The sequence below is a fragment of the Aythya marila genome (genome assembly GCF_965140915.1).
Source record: "Aythya marila genome assembly, chromosome: 27".
Taxonomy (NCBI): Eukaryota; Metazoa; Chordata; class Aves; order Anseriformes; family Anatidae; genus Aythya; species Aythya marila.
In genome coordinates, this window is record NC_139068.1 from 3,143,159 (window position 1) to 3,158,709 (window position 15,551).

The 15,551-nt window shown below is 54.5% G+C and overlaps 1 protein-coding gene across 3 annotated transcripts in view; it reads right to left on the bottom strand.

The window, feature by feature from the left end:
• SH3GL1 (SH3 domain containing GRB2 like 1, endophilin A2) overlaps window positions 1-15,551 on the bottom strand; it is a 29,030-nt gene that overhangs the window by 4,653 nt on the left and 8,826 nt on the right. For all 3 annotated transcript variants that reach the window (XM_082779887.1, XM_082779885.1, XM_082779886.1), the window contains exons 2-7: window positions 6,324-6,392; window positions 6,140-6,212; window positions 5,245-5,388; window positions 3,225-3,358; window positions 1,791-1,949; window positions 1,123-1,226 (exon numbers count right to left, since the gene is read on the bottom strand). In XM_082779887.1, coding sequence (XP_082636013.1) covers window positions 1,123-1,226; window positions 1,791-1,949; window positions 3,225-3,358; window positions 5,245-5,388; window positions 6,140-6,212; window positions 6,324-6,392 — 683 coding nt within the window. The remainder of the gene's footprint in view (window positions 1-1,122; window positions 1,227-1,790; window positions 1,950-3,224; window positions 3,359-5,244; window positions 5,389-6,139; window positions 6,213-6,323; window positions 6,393-15,551) is intronic.

A 15,551-nucleotide genomic window follows, 5' to 3' on the forward strand; every position in this document is an offset into this window, starting at 1 on the left:
TTCGAGAGGGCAGCAGTCCCCAGGGCCTCGCTGCGGAGGCGTCTCAGGCACTCGCTGCCTGCAGGCCAGCAGAGGACACTCGTGCTGCAGTTTGCAGGCTGCTCCCAGCTCTTCTCGATTCCACGCAGACACAGCCTCCATTCAGCAGCTTTCCATTCTGACAGGAGCAGAGCAGCATCACTGCATCACCCCGGGAAGCGGAGGCGCTGCCCCCGTGCTGCACATTGTCAGAGCCCCCAGCAGCACAAGGAGGTCGGGCACCTGAGGGCGCAGGAGGAGCAGGCAGAGCAGGCAGAGCAGGCCACTCCGTGGCTCTGCTGGCTCCAAACACCAACCTGCCCTTCATGAACAGGCTCACGGGGCTCAGAACTCCAGAGCTGCAAGTGTGGCAGTCCTGCAGCCAGCAGGGCCCACCAGGATACCACCGTGTAAATGGGAGGGGGCTTGAACATGAGGCAGGGGGCTCACAGGTGCCTTCCCACTGGCCCGTGGCACCACATCATCCCCACGTTCACTTTCTAGTCTCCAGGAAACCCGGGGGCCACTGAACACACAGACCTTCCTGGCCCACAGCACCCTGCCAACTGCTCCAGCTCCTTAAGCACAGCTGAAGGTAATGGCACAAGGACGCCGAGCTGGGAAGTTCCAGGTGACACGGGGTGACAGGCGTCTCCAGGCCGTGCCATTCCATCCAGCTCTTCCAACAGCTTCATCCTGCTCACTTCATCCTGGGCCTGGCCAAAAGGCACTTCCTGGGGGGCACCCTCACACTCAACACCCACGGTGCAAGGAGCTGTGGGTGTCTGCACCAAGGGGATTTCACCCCGCATCTCCCCCTTTTCCCTGCCAAACTCCCCACCACCCTCCCGGGGAGCAGCACACCCCAATTCAGGCACGGCCCAAACCAGCAGAGACCAGTTGCCCACGGAGCAAGCGTGGACGTGTTGTTTCCTATTTTAGAACTGATCTGAAGGAGGTCTGGATCGAAGCCATAGCGATTTCAAGGAGTGGCTTTAAAATCCTGGGGATGGATTTAGAGGGGAAGTCGGGTATTTACAGACAAGTGTCACGGGGACAGCTTCTGGCTGTGGAAACGGCGTGCCTTCGGCCCCCAGGACTCACCTGCGTTTGAGTTTTTCTGCAAGCTCGTCCAGGATCTGCACTGCCTGCCTGTGGTAGTCCAGCTGGGCATCCACCAGGGCTGAGAGCTGGCTCACCTGCTCGATCTGCGAGAACCACACCAAGGCAGGGTGAATGGCTCCCCCTCGCTGGCAGGAGATTCCCGCTGCACGTGGGGACTGAGAACATGCTGGGAAATGTGCACAAGGGGCCCCTTCCCCGAGGAGATGAGGGCGAGGTTTGGGGTTTCAGATAACAGAGGTCGGGTAGAGGCTGAGACTCAGGAGAATGGAGGCCAGTGCCCAGCGCCCTCTGGGCTTCCCTAGGTGGTCAAATCCTTCCCGAGCGAGCTGTGTGACCTGGCCAAACTTATCCCCACTGGCACACGTGAATGAGAAGAGACCCCTTTGGTTCACGCCACAGCCAAGAGCTGGGTCAGGAAGAGGGAGGTTGGAGGAAGGGTGAGGGGCCTGCCACGCCACTCGCAGGGCACCCAGGTCTGGGTTATAAGGAGTCAAACCCCCACACGCTAAAAGGAGAATGGAAATCAGCCTCTTTAACTCTTCTGTTCCTCGAGACATCCCACCCTGGTGCCTTTGGAAACATGCAACCCGCCCCTCAGCGCTCAGCCCTGGGGCAGCAGGCAGCCCCCACTCTCTCCGTGCACTCACGTCGGTTTCTAGGAGGTTGTGCATGCTGGTCTCGGCCACTTCCTTGGACTCTTCAAACTTCTCCATGGCCTGTCGGAGTTCCTCATCAGGGATCTTCCCCTGTCGTTTCTTCTTGTAGTCAAAGTCCAAGCGTCTGCCTTCCAGCTTCTTGAGATGGTGCTGGGGAAGGGATGGTTATGAACGGTAAAGAAAGAGAAGGAAGATCCAGAGACCGGGAGCAACCACGTTTTCCTGCTGGGACGGGCAGCTCTAGTTACAGGCCAAGCTCTTTCATTTCAGAAACCTGATCTCAGAGCACAGGCTTTTGTGGCTCCTTCCTATGCTCAGACTCCTGCGAGGCTCTGGCACACGGTGGAGAGCTGCAGGTCAGGGCTGCTGCGAGATGGCAGGGAGGAGCAGACCGTTTGAACTCGGTTTGACAAAGGATTACTGCTGTGGGTGTGGGTACTTTTTACTAAGAAACAGCCCTCGAAAAATTGGTACAAAAATACGATTTCAGCTCCTTTTAGCTGAGAGCTGGAGGAAAGCACTGCAGTGAGTAGCCCAGATCTGTCCTCCATGCAAGGTTTTCAGGGAGATGAAGAGTTGGCCCATTACTTTCAGGTCCCCGTGAGTGACAGAGATCTCTGGAGATCAGGAACTGGGAGGCAGGTTCTGGGCATTGCATCCAGTGACTGCTCAGGGCCAGAACTGTTTAAATTAACTCCGTGGCAGACTGCAGAACTGGAGCGCCCAGCAGATAAGTACTGAAAGAGTAGTTGGCAGTTATTTTATCTGAGACACCACTGTAAGCAAAAATTCACTCAAGAGAGCTGCCTTGTGAATTCTAGGTCTGGGTGGATCCTATTACAAAGCCTGGCCACGGTTTGCACAGGCTTGTCTCCGTGGTAGCACAAGGGAGCTACCACGCTCCACGTCTCCCTAGTGAGACACCAAAGGGCCTTCTTGAAACGCGTCCTCAGAGGCCTAGAGGGAAGCTTACTCACGGCTTGAAAATTACGCTGTAGGATCCAGGATGTTAACAGAACAGAGCCAACAGCTGTAAATGCTGCAGTTTAATGCCAGCCAGCCCAGAATGTAACACTACTAGGACCTCACAGCACAAAGAACCAAATGCAAGCAGCCTGGAACGGTTGGGACGTCCTCCCAGAGCATCCTCCATAGAGCACAGTGCGTGAAGGAACATTCACACCTACATCCAAGCTTTAGGAGCTGCTCGGGAGCAGGAGCAGTGGCGCTGAGTGCACTGAGCAGGGGAGGAAATCCCAGTGAATGTGGAGAGAGAAAGTGTGCAAAGTGCAGGGGAACAGGACTGGTATCCGTGTAAGTCCACCTGTTTCCCACTGTGATGGAGCAAGTGGTGACGTGCACTAGCAGCCAGAAGGGGCCAGGACCTGAAGAGATGAAGAGGAGAGAAAACATTGTGCCGTTTACCTGGATCTCTTTCAGGTCTTTGTCACACAGGTTCTGGAGGGGATCAATAAAATTTTGTTTGACTTCAATGTCCAGCGAGTCCTTCACTTCAGCCAGTCGCTTCATAGATTCACCGGCATCGAGAAGCGCATCGCCTTTGAGCGAGGAAAGGAAGGGAAGAGAAAGGGAGAGGGAGAACAGGCCAGGCAGTTAAATAGAGCCCAAGTCTCTGGCAGCTGCATGCAGAGCCATTCTGCCAAGACACCCAGCATGTGCGAGCTCTGTCACATGTCAAACGCCCCCACACTTCTATCTGGAGCATCCATCCGAGCCGGGCGCAGGGAGCTGCCTGGTGTGAGCGCAGGCAATTGCATGGCGGTGCCGACTCCACAGCCAACACGCCTCATTTCTTTCCTCCAAAACACAGGAACAACCTCTACCAACTACACAGAGAAAGGAAAAGGTACAAATATTTTTTAAAGCGGCTTTGTTAGCTCAGGGAATCATGGAGCTACTCATCTGCCAGGCAGCGCGTTAACCTTGCTCTGCTCCCTGGCCGCTGCTGGCAGCAGGAGCCCGGAGGAGAGCACGTTTGGTCTGGTTCAGTCTGGCCGTCCTTTTGTTCTGGTGGTTTTTGAGCCCAGAGCACTCTGACCAACTTTTCAAGTTTCCCCAGATGTTGGCAGCAAACCTGCAGCTTTTTATTCATTTTCGACACTAGCCTCTGCCGGGCCAACCGTTCCTCCTCTCCTCTCTGAATCAGAGAGCCCAGAATTGCTTATTGAAACCCAGTTCGCTTCATGCTTTTCTCAAGCTCCTGCCACTATGACAGCTAAGCCAGACGGCCTCACAGCGAAGTGCTTTTAGTCTTGGCTTTTTATTCCAGTGGAAACCATTTATAGATTAAATTATTCCTGTGCAGCTTTGGCAAACCGACCGTTTCGGCACTACATTAGCACAGGAGAATATGCAAACGAAACAGAGGGTGAAGTGAAACCACGGCTCTACTGTCCAGCTGGAAAAAATACACCACAGGGTATTTGCAAAAAGAGTTGTTTCAACCGTGATAACTCTAGATAACCTGTCAAACCATAAATTTATCACGTTAAGTGTTTCTGTAAGGAGAGGCTATTAAAGGAAGTCGGGTTCGGTGTGCTCTTCTAAAAACTTCCTTCCCCCTCACTCTGCAACAATGCTGGTTCCTGCAAGCCAAGAGAGGTGCAGGGCTCTGAGCTGACCAGGGACACCCTCGAGACTTCTTCACCATTTCCACAGAGTGGCCAGAGCTTTTTAATTTTCCTGAGGCACAGCAGCTCCTCCCTGCACTGGAAGCGATCAGACAGCTGTGCGCTGTGCTGGGTCTGCCACATGTGCAGGCTGACGTTTCAGTGAATTACAGCTGATGTCTTTGAAAGGCTTCACCCCCCTCCTCCCCGCAAGTCACACATGGTTTGTTTCATGGTTATGAGAAATTACCCCATGAAGGGATTTCTTGGCTACAGCTTCCCCATAGCAGAGCTCTGTTGCACAGTAAAACTCCTAATCTCGCTCAATCTGGTTTCCACGTCATCAGTGTTGTTTAGGAGCACGGAGGGAGTTTTCCCCACATGCAAACTTACCCCAGTGTTTAATAGAGAAGTACTAAGAGGTGGTTTTACACGTAATGTCACAGATTATGATCCAGCACATTGGGATCACCGCTTCCCTGCCTGGGTGAAAGCTTTTGAGCCTCCTCTAAGGGCCTCAGTGCGGGCCAGTGTACAGGGAGGCTGTTAACGGTATGGACACCAGCCACGAGCTGTGGATTTTGCCCCTGGTTTTGGCTTAAGGAACGAGGTGCAGCCACTGCCATCCATTTGCCCTAAACCTGCTATAGATCTGGCGCTCGCTGCCGGTCTGGACTCGAGGCACTTGCTGTTAAGCGATGCACAGGGTCACAGAGCCCTTCAGGAATTGCAGATGAACAGCTTGGAAATTTGGCACCAGACCTCGCCATCTCATCCACAGGCTGCAAGAGGCAGCAGCCCCACGGGGCACTCACCGAAGTTGGAGTCCTCGCCCAGCTCCTTGCCGTATCGGATCATGCTCTCCCCCAGCAGCCCTTCCGACTGCGGGTAGCCGGGGTTCTTCACCTGCCCGCGGATCTTCGACATCGTGTTCAGCATGGTTAGCTTGGCTCTGGAAGCTGGCACAGAAACAGCCACAGCCGTGTTTGCAATTACTTGGGCTTGCCAGCAGCTGCTGGCCACCGCCAACTTTTTTTTTTTAAGCTACTCCTAAAGCCAAGAAGCCCTATTGTCTTCATCTACCAGAAATATCACTTGCTATGAAAAGAGAAGTTTCTTTTCCAAGACAGCAAGCAAAAATAGTTCCCTACAGCTAACCAGTGAAGGCCAAAGGAGTTTCCCCAGCTCTCCCTTAGTCTCTGGAGCATGCTCTGAATGAGCTGGCTGGAAACACGCAGGACAGCAGGCTCCAGAGGCGATGGCTACAAAGCCAGCCACCCTTTCCCAGACCAGATGCACCACTTTTTCTGGACACCTCAGCAAAAACGGGTTCCCTCCAGGGCTTTTCTAGGTCCAAGGCTAAAGATGAGTCTGTTCTGTTCACTGTTTGACAGCAACAGCAGTGTCTTACAGTCCAGAAACACACCACAGGGCAAGAGGGGTACCCTGATCTTAATCTGAGCCACAAAGTACCCATTAGCTACAGTAAGACCTCATTAACTCAGCCAGCTAGCGAGGTCACAGGACATCAGGACAGCCCAGCATGCCTCTGGTAAAGGGAGGCAGCATGCCTGATCTCAAAATTGGGCTGGTGACCAACACCTTAGGGTCAAAAAGTGTCTCTGTGATATCTGTCTGCCCCCTCTGCCTCTTTCCCTGATTCCCTGAGCAACTTGGGGGACAGAGGGAAGAGGACAGGAGAGGACTCACCTGGGTTTGGCTGGAGGTACTCTATTGTTCTGGTCAGTACTTCTGTAACTGCCTTGCTGGTCAGGTCCACTTTCTGTAGGGAAACAAGATAATCCAGCAGCAGTGAAGATCAGCTTGGGGCTTTGGCAAGGTCACAGAGGACTTAGATGTGTGATTTTAGAGATTCCTCCTGTTACCTACTCACCTTTTCCATTTCCTTGAAGTCATCGTCAAGTTTGGTCCCTTCAGCCCCTCCAACTTTCTCGCTGACCAGCTGCAGAAAAAGAACACAGCAGGAAGAATCAGGCATGGCAGTGGCTGTCCACTTAAACCTGCTTGTACTTCATGCAAAGAAAGGGAACAGGGGTGGTCCAGACAGCATCTGCAAGAGAAAGGAGGTGGCAGGAACAGCCCATAGCACAGCAATAACACTTGGCTCTTTGCTAACACCGCCCCACTAAAAATTTAAACATCTCCCACCCTCCCAAAGCATGGCTCAGCCCTCAGACACAGGCAGGATATTCCTCACCCAGCAGAAGCTATGAAGCTCCTTAAATCACAACACACGGCTCCAACTCCAACGCTTGCTGGAAAAAGCGAGCAACAGCATTGTCTCTCAGCTCCATTTTGAGACAGGCTTCAGTTTCACACAAGGCAAAATGCAAGTAAACAGGGAATTAACATACTCTGCTCGCAGCAGCCGGTGTAAGACCTAGGTCTAGAGAGAGCAGAGACCTTTCAAAGCCCTAAACCACAACTCCCTGCAAGCCATATGGTCTAGGGTCCTGTATTTCAATTTTATTTTATTTTTTTAAGTGGAGGATAAGGAGATCTACAGAAGCCACAGCAACAATTGCAAATACAGCAACAATTTCAAATACATTTATCAAGGCATCTCTGATGCCTGTTCTAAAACAGGTGAACAAGAGATGTCAGCCAAAAGCAGCCCTGCCGTTACGGACTGTCAGTCTGTATTTTGAAGTCTTTCTTCAAAATATCACTTAGGCTAAGAAAAGATTTCTTTTCCGTAAACCTCATGATTCAACTGCCTGAGCTGAAAGACACTTGCTGAACGTACCTTATTAATTCCACCCAAAAAAAGTCCTTCTGTGCAGCCCAAACGGGGAGGAACTTTTCCTGCCTGGCCCCATTCCTAAGGGGCACGGCCGGTGGCAGCACCCGGGGCTGAATGGAGGAGCCAAACCCGCCTGCAACACACCCACAAGTGTTATCTTGCCCCAAACTGGTCCACGGACACCAAATTACCTACACAGACATCACAAATGGTCTAAACAGCTGCTGACTGCCAAGCACTTGACGCCTGCCACAGGGCATTGCCAGGATTTCTCGTGTTTGTAGTTAAAACTCCAGTTCTGGCTGAACAATCCAGGTTTGTTTACTTCCACATCAAATACTTGATTTTTATCAAGTCTTTCTTCCTCTGGCACCCTCCTGCTCCCACAGGGATTCAGAATGGTTCCTTAGTTTTTTGAGGAAGAGGAGAAAACTTTTAGGTAAGCATCCAGGTTGAAAAGCACTCGGGGATACCGGACCTGCCCTGTGTGACTGAACCAGCCCTGCAGTGCTTTTAGCCCCTGAACAACTGATTGCAGCTACAAAAAAGGCCAAGATCTTCAGGAATTCAACAAAATCCCATTTCCAGACCCCAAAATAGGGCAGAAAAAAAATAAAAACAGAGCTGTGTTCAAAGACCCCTGGTGCTCCAAGTGCCTGGCTCTGACACCACGGCGCTGAGCACAGCTCTGGCTGATCAGCTCCTCGCATCTCCTGGCAAGACATCTGCAAACACCCAAAGCTTCGAGGCTGCGCAGCCATGACAGAGCAGAGAGCAAAGAGCTCTTCTGAATGACTGCTCGGCACCGAGCAACAGCGGCATCAATCATGGCGAGGCCGAAACGCCCTTCAGAGCAGGGCCCCACAACAAGGCCGCGGCCTCTCGGGCCTCGCTGCGCCCTTCCTCTCTCTGGGTTCAGCAGAGGACCCCACAAAGAGGGGCTGCTGCAGTTCTTCCTCGATGTCTAGACACTGAGGGGGAAGAAAAGGGTTGCTGCTCTCCCGGTTCGCCCGGCTGAGCTCCAGGTTTCATTCTCAGACATAATCTCTGGACTGATCCCCACATGTCCCCATGTGCCCGGCCCCGTGGAGGTGCACGCACGCTCCCGGGCGCAGCGCAGCCCTCCCAGCCTCACCGGCTTCTTTATGAACACTGAAAGGGGGACAAAAAAAAAAAAGGAGGACAGAAAAAAAGGAGAGCAGGAGCTTCCTGCATGGATCTGTGCCCCAGGAGGGCCCAGCCAGCGCATGAGAGGCCCAAAGGGGAATTGTCACCACAGAGCCGCTTGCAGATGGGCAAACAACCAGACCTTGGATTCTTGCTTTTTTTGGACACTTGCTCCGTGCTTGTGGTGCCAGCACGCGTTTCTGCAAGCCAGCTCTGAGCTGGGGAGGCACACGTCCCTCTCCAGAGCAGGGAAAAAACATGAAGCGGTTGCTCTGCCTGCCAGGCCCAGCGAGGGCAAGCACACCAGAGCAAAGGCGCTTCCAGCTGCCATCATCTGCTCCAGCACCTCCGTGCCAAAATGCCGCTCGTCACGCAGCCTGCACGGCCACAAAGGGGTTTCTGCACATCCGAGAGCAGTGCAGATCGTTTTCCCAAAGGCTGCACCTCCGGAAACCTCCTCTGTTCTCTAATACACCTGGGAAGGGTACAATTATCCCGAGCAATTCCATTCCGACTTCTCTCCACCCAGCCACCCACAGATCTGCAGCCCAGAAAGCTGCAAACAACGCCTCTGACAGGGAGCTGTGCTGTAATCAGGGACTGCATGCCATGTCAAATGCACTGATCACCACAGTGATTTTGGAGGCTTAACACGCTCCCAGAAAACCTAGAGATGTGAAGGAGGAAACCTTGCTTGCAGACTAATTTAATCCTCCTTTTGACATCCAAGAAATGCTACTGGTGCCCTGCTGTGAAGGAATAATAAGATTGAGGTTTTCTCCCCGCTGGCTCTAATTAAACCGGGAGGCTTCATCACGGGAGGAAAGAAGGAGGGACTGTGTGCCATCCATAGCAGCTCCAGCCCCATCCCCACGCTCCCGAATCTGTCAGGCAGGAAGACAAACTAATGCAAATCCCCCGCTGTCCTAGCTGAGACACAAGCTGGGAGAAACCCTCGCTGGCTCGTGGTTCAACCCAGGGCTTCACGATGCGACTGGGAGCCAAGCCTCTGAGTCCTTCTCGTCGTGCTGCCTGCAAAGAGCCCCAAGGGCTGGGGGCGAGGGCAGCACGAAGGTCGGCAGGGGGCTCACCCTTTGGTTGTGGGGTGGGAGACAAAGAAGGGAGGTGGGAGGCAGAAGGAAGCAGATGCGTGTTGCCCACAGCACCCAGCGTGGCCTGAACAAACCTTCAAGTGCTTGGTGAAATGCAGCCGCGTGCATCTCACCGCTGCTTCCTCCAGAGAGCATCTCAGGGGCTTTTTTGGGGACATGAAGATGGAAGAGGGATGATTGCAAACTTGGGATACGCCGGCCTTTCCCTGGGCAGAGACCTGGCCTCTTGCAAATGCTGCAGGCAGAGGCATGCAAGCAGGGAAGGGACGGTGCAAGGCAAGACAAGGAAACAGTTCCCCAAAGGCAGTGGCCCAAATACTCTCCTGCAGACTTCTGCTGAAGGGTATCAGCTGGCTGGGCATGAAAGGTGAGAACAAGCCTATGGTGTCTGGTTCCTTTACTCTATCAGCCCCACCAGGACCGGACACGTACTAAAACGTTGTCCCAGCAAGCAGCGCTGGAGCTCAGAGGAAGCAGAGCACGATGACAGAGCAAAGGCCTTCAGCTGAACCACGTAGAAGAAAAGCTGAATGCCTCCTAGAGCAAATATTAGCACAGGAGATATACTTGGGCGTCACGGATCAGGGAGATAAGCCTGCCTAGTTTAGCTGGCATCACAACCAAACCGAGCCACAGGGTGGGGGAAGAGGGCTGAAAGCAGTCCAGAAGCAAGAAATCAATCCCTTGCTTCACATCCGTGTTTAATTAAAAGGATGCTGGCAGTTCAGGTATGCCCTAGATAGCTCCGACCTGAGATCAGAGCGCAGGGAGGTGTGTTCATCCCGTCAGACGGCTCCCACCCCGGCAAAACCCAAGATGCAGCAGGGCAGCCAGCCTCCCTCCCTCCCCGGCACTCTCAGCTTCTGCCTCATCTCCTGCCTCCAAAGGGCTGCTCCTGGCCAGGTTCTGCGGTTTCTGCAGCCTCGTTTCAAAGAGAATCGCCTCGCAGGGGCTTCCATCGATTTCCTTTGTCCAGGCGTGGGAACTCGAACAATCACAACTTCCCCTTGCCGTTGGAAACCTACCGACGGGCTGCGTGTGGTGGAAGATCTTCGGAAATGAAAGACCTATTGTTTCGGCTAACTACTGCAGCAGGAGCTTGGCTAGAGGGAGAGGCAGGAATGATGTGTGTACACAGAGGGAGAAGAAAGGCAGGATGAAGAGGGCTCCTCTTTTATAGCAGGGAGTGGGAGAGAAACCTCTCGGGTGATAGAGGGCTACAGAGCTTCTCCTGACCCACAGCACCAAATCCCCTCCTCTCCAGCATCCTCCAGGCCCATCGTTCCCTCTCCTGATCCACACCACTGCTCCTCAGCTCCGGGACAAGCTTGCAGTAAATAAAAACCAACCCAAACCCCCATTTGGTGTCCTGCTCTGGGCATCCTTACATAAACCAGGTGAATTAGGCAGACCTATCAGTCACCTGGTGCTGCCCATGCCATCACCGAAACCGAAACGGATCCCGGAGGCAGGAGGTAGGACCCACTCCCACTCGAAGGCTGCAATTCCCTCGTGGCCGCCCGCAGCATCACCCCCATTAACATTCCTGCCAGGAGACGGGCACGGAGGCCATGTGGAAATACTGCAGAGCATTTCAGAGCACAAAACATCACCAGGTTTTGTAAGCAGCAGGCGAGGCCGTGCCCGAATCGGGACGAGTCCCAGCTCAGAGCGATGGGATGTGCTGCATCGCCCCCGCCGCTGGCAGAGGAAGGGCAGATGCAGAAGGAAAGTTTGGGGTGATTTTCAGCACAATCAGCAAACACGAAACTCATGCCGAAGCGGATTGAGAAGACACCACCTGCCGAACTTCCCGTGGCTGAGGAGCACCCGTGGAGCCCCCTACTCCAAAACCCAGCGGCACAGCCGCCCTGAGGGCGAGCAAGCCCTTGTCAGCACCAGCTGTGGGTACAGAGGCGTGTGTCAGCGCCGTTATCTGCGAGCAGGAGACTTCCCCTGGACTTTGCACACCTGATTTCGATAGTCTGCTCTCCAGCCTGAAGTGTTTGCAGATAGGAAACTCAGGTAGCCTACAAAAACACAAACAAGCGCAATGCACCAAGAGAAACAAACTGTTTTTCTCCTAAACTCGTGTTCTTTCTCCCTAGATAGCAGTCGGCCCTATTTCTAACATACCAAACTTATGCAAGCTCTGCATCCAAAACAGCTGCCCAGGGTATAATGAAAACATTATCCTTCCTGCTGCTGCCAGGTCAAAGCCTTCCTCTTCCACGCCGCCACCCTCCCAGCGTCATGTCTCAGCAGAAAGTTCCCTTCGAGAAGTAAAAACCACAGACAGGCAAACAGAGCAGCAGCTCTGCCCTGGCTGCCTTCATCAGCAAATAGTGAGCGCAGTGGAAAATGCCAGGCCACGAAAGAATTTAAAAGGTGCTGTCAATGTTTTGAGTCCCAGATGAACGGGGCCACTGCAAGAGCTCAGTAACGCACGGCTCCCTGGAATGAAGTGTAATTTTTGCTTATCTTCCCTGGTAACTTCATCATCACAGTGTGAGAGGCAGCTGGGTGGCCCTGCAGAGCCAACAGGACACTTTGCCTGGCTGCTGCACGTCTGTGCAGGATTTAAAGCAGCTGGGCAGCACGTGGGGCCAGGCACCGGCTGCATCCTCCTGCTCTGGGGTCTGGTGATGGCTGAGAGCCCTGTGAAGGTCTCCCTGCAGCTACAGTCCTGCTGGATGTGGTCCTGAGCACGCCGCCAGCCCCTGCGACGCCTGCCTGGCCCTGTCCCGAGGCTGGTGGCACTCCTTGTGCAGGTGCAGACGGGGACGAGCTCCATTTGATGTGCTGCAAACCCGCACCAACACAAAGCACGGCGCGAAAGGGGCAGCGTCACCTTCACGGTGAAACGGGGAGAGCCTGGAAGGTGCTGGAAGGACAGGGAGACGTTGTGTCGGGGCCTCCCCGTTTCTTCCCCATCCTCTTTTTTGCTGCTGGAGAGCAGCTCGGTGCGTCCCCAGCTCCCAACCACAGGGGCAGCGAGCAGGGGGAGGCGAGCAGGCAGCTCGCGTGGAGCTGCGGCAGCCGGTGCAAGCCCGAGAGCTTTCCTCCTGCACACACCTTTCCTCCCAGCAAGCCTGCAGTTCCTTCTGGGGTCCATCTGTCGGTGTTTGCTTTTATACTTGAGCGCTTTCTGCCGCCTCAGAGGCTTTCAACCTTTTTTTTCTTTTTTTTTTTGTTCTTTTGTATAAAAGGGAAGACATTTTCCTGGCGTGCGTTAACAGGAGCGTGGCCAGCAGGTGAAGGGAGGTGATCCTCCCCCTCTGCTCTGCCCTGCTCGGGCCTCACCTGGAGGGCTGGGTGCAGTGCTGGGCTCCCCGGCACAACGAGGCCAGGGAGCTCCTGGAGAGAGCCCAGCGGAGGCCACAAAGAGGAGCCGGGGCCTGGAGCATCTCCCCTGGGAGGAGAGGCTGAGAGAGCTGGGGCTGGGCAGCCTTGGGAAGAGAAGGCTGAGAGGGGATCTGAGCAGTGTCTGGAAAGAGCTGAGTGGTGGCAGACAGAGGGACATGGCCAACCTCTTCTCAGGGCTCTGTGGGGACAGGACAAGGGGCAGTGGCCACCAAATGGAGCCCAGGCAGTTCCGCACCAACACGCCAAAGAACTTCGGAGTTCCACTCAGAGAAGACCGACAAGTGCTAGAAGAGGAAGGGGTACGAGAGGAAGTGATTTGCCTACTGTCAAGAGCAGGTTTAGCAGCAGAACCAAAACGAGAAGCTGGAGGTGACTCGACAGACACCATCTCACCACCTCGCACATCCCGGTTTGGCTGTGGAAGGGCAGCGCAGATCAGAGGCAGACAAATGGGTGCAGCTCTCTCCCTCCGAGCAGGATGATGCTGTGGCTCCTTTCAGCCCCTCTGTTCATCCCACCTGCCCCTGGGCACATGGACCTGAGAGCTCTGCCCTACCTCATCTCGTTTCCCTGTTGAATATTTGCTTTCTGTATCAGCTCACACAGGTTTTCAGCCTAGTGCCCAGCCTTCCGTCTTCTGCTGAGCTTTCTTTGCCTTCACTTTTCCCGTTCCTTTCTTCTAGGAGAAGGGCTGAGACCAAGCACCACCACGGCACGCGTGTGAAAGCAGGCAGAGGTGCTCCCGCTGCCGCAGACACGTGCCCCAGCAAAACGTGTCTTGAAGCGAGCCGAGCTATCCACCCCCTCACCATCTGAAACGACCCAGCCGCTCGCTACCCGGAGCCGCTGCCTCGCTTTTCTGCAGGCGCAGCAGGAAGGTCAGGGCCGAACAATGAGGAGCTGCTTCCCGTGTCCCTTCCTTCCCGAGGCACGATGCCTTCAAAGTGACCTCGGGTCGGAATCTCATCGCTTAGGACCCGCGAAGAAAGAGCTGCCGTGCGCAGAGACGGCTTTCCAGGGAGCCACCTGTCAAATCACCTCCTCAGAGCGCTGTCGGGTGACTCATCCCCAGCCAGCAGATGGGCTCGGAGGAATGAGGACAGCGGGAATTAAAAAAAATGGAACTCAAGCAGGAGCCAGCAGGTCCCGCTCGCTGAGCCACGGCCAGAGAAGGGCACGGACGTGCAGTGCAGCGCAGCCGCTGCCCGTTTGCTCTGGGCATGCGTCCTTCCCTTGCCTGTAGTCTGATGACAGTGCTGAAATCCCAGCTGGGATCCCTTTTCATGAGGTCCTCAGCTCTGCCTCTACAGTCCTTCAAAGGGATGGGCTGGCCCATGAGGGCACCCAGCGAAGCCTCTCTGAGCTTAACCCACCTGCAGCAAGGCAGCACTGCCAGGCACGGCCGTTCTGCTACGGATCCCACAACCCTGAAGCATCCCAGAGACCTCTCCTCGACTCCTTCACACTCCCCAGACCTCCTCTCTGCCCACCGTGTGTACAAAGTGCCTTTCCAGGGATGTTTCATGCTTGTCAGCAGCTCGGCACTCTCCGAGGCACTCTTTCAAGAGAACGGAGGCTCCTTTTTATTTCCTGCAGAGCAGCTGACAGCTTGGCCTTGCCTTGCTAGTGCCACGCCAGCATCGGGCACTGTGGCTGCCCGCAGAAGGGGCACGATGCTTCTCTGGAGGCAGATTTGTGCCAGGGAGGAAAAGTTTCCATCCTTACCTCCTGCTCTGGGGCGATGCTTGACACGGGCTTACCACGCCTCGCAGCAGGCAGCAATAAGGACTTGCATCATAACCATTTTCTCCTATCATTAGTCACTTCTTGCATGCTCTGTACCAAATAAGACATCATTTCTATTCGGCTAGAAAACAATAAATGGGTCAGATTAACAGAGAAAACAAAAACCCAAGGGGAAGCAGCAGCAGCTCTGCTCTCTGCCACCGCCACGACCCTTCTCCCACCGCCACGGCTGCAGCAATTCGGAGGAAAAGTGCAGCAAACAGAGGGGAAACACAGGATATTTGCCTCACATCCAGATTTCCTGCCCAGCCTCCCCAGGTCCTATTTCTAATAGCCGTAGTTAATTACTGCCTGACTCTTCCAAAGCTGCTGAGCAATCATTTCCCAGCAGCTCCCCCGGACCTTTACACACCCGGTGGAAAAGATGAGCAGCTCCCAGCACTCGGCGCCTGCAGCCACTCGGTAGATGTGGCACCAAAGGACAAAGTTCTGGAAGCCGAGTGCCTCCTGTGAGTTTGCTTTCACCTCTTCTGCCAGAGAGCAGCAAAGCTCTGCCGACAAAGCGAGGCAGAGAAACCTGGAGCCCCGTCCTGGGCTCAGTGCACCAGCCCACCTGCAGCTTGCACGTTGCTCCTGGGGGTTTGAAAAGCAATAAAAAATGGAATAGGAGGGTTTACGACACCTGGAGGTCCCCGGGAAAAACACAATGGCCACAGAGCAGCTGGCACGAAGTGCTTTCAAAAACTCAGACGGGATTTCTGCTCCTGGGAGAACCGGGACAGACGAAGGTCCCCAGGGCAGCTGACGGTACCTGGCGTCACCGCGCCGAAGGCTGCAACAGCCACAGAGCCCCGGGACCATCAGGGAATTGGGAAGGAGCCCGAAGGGGTCTGGGTTACGTGATGAGACTGAGCCAGGCCGATGGGGCACGTTGAGCAAGTGGGTGAAAAGTTGGGTGGTGGCTGCG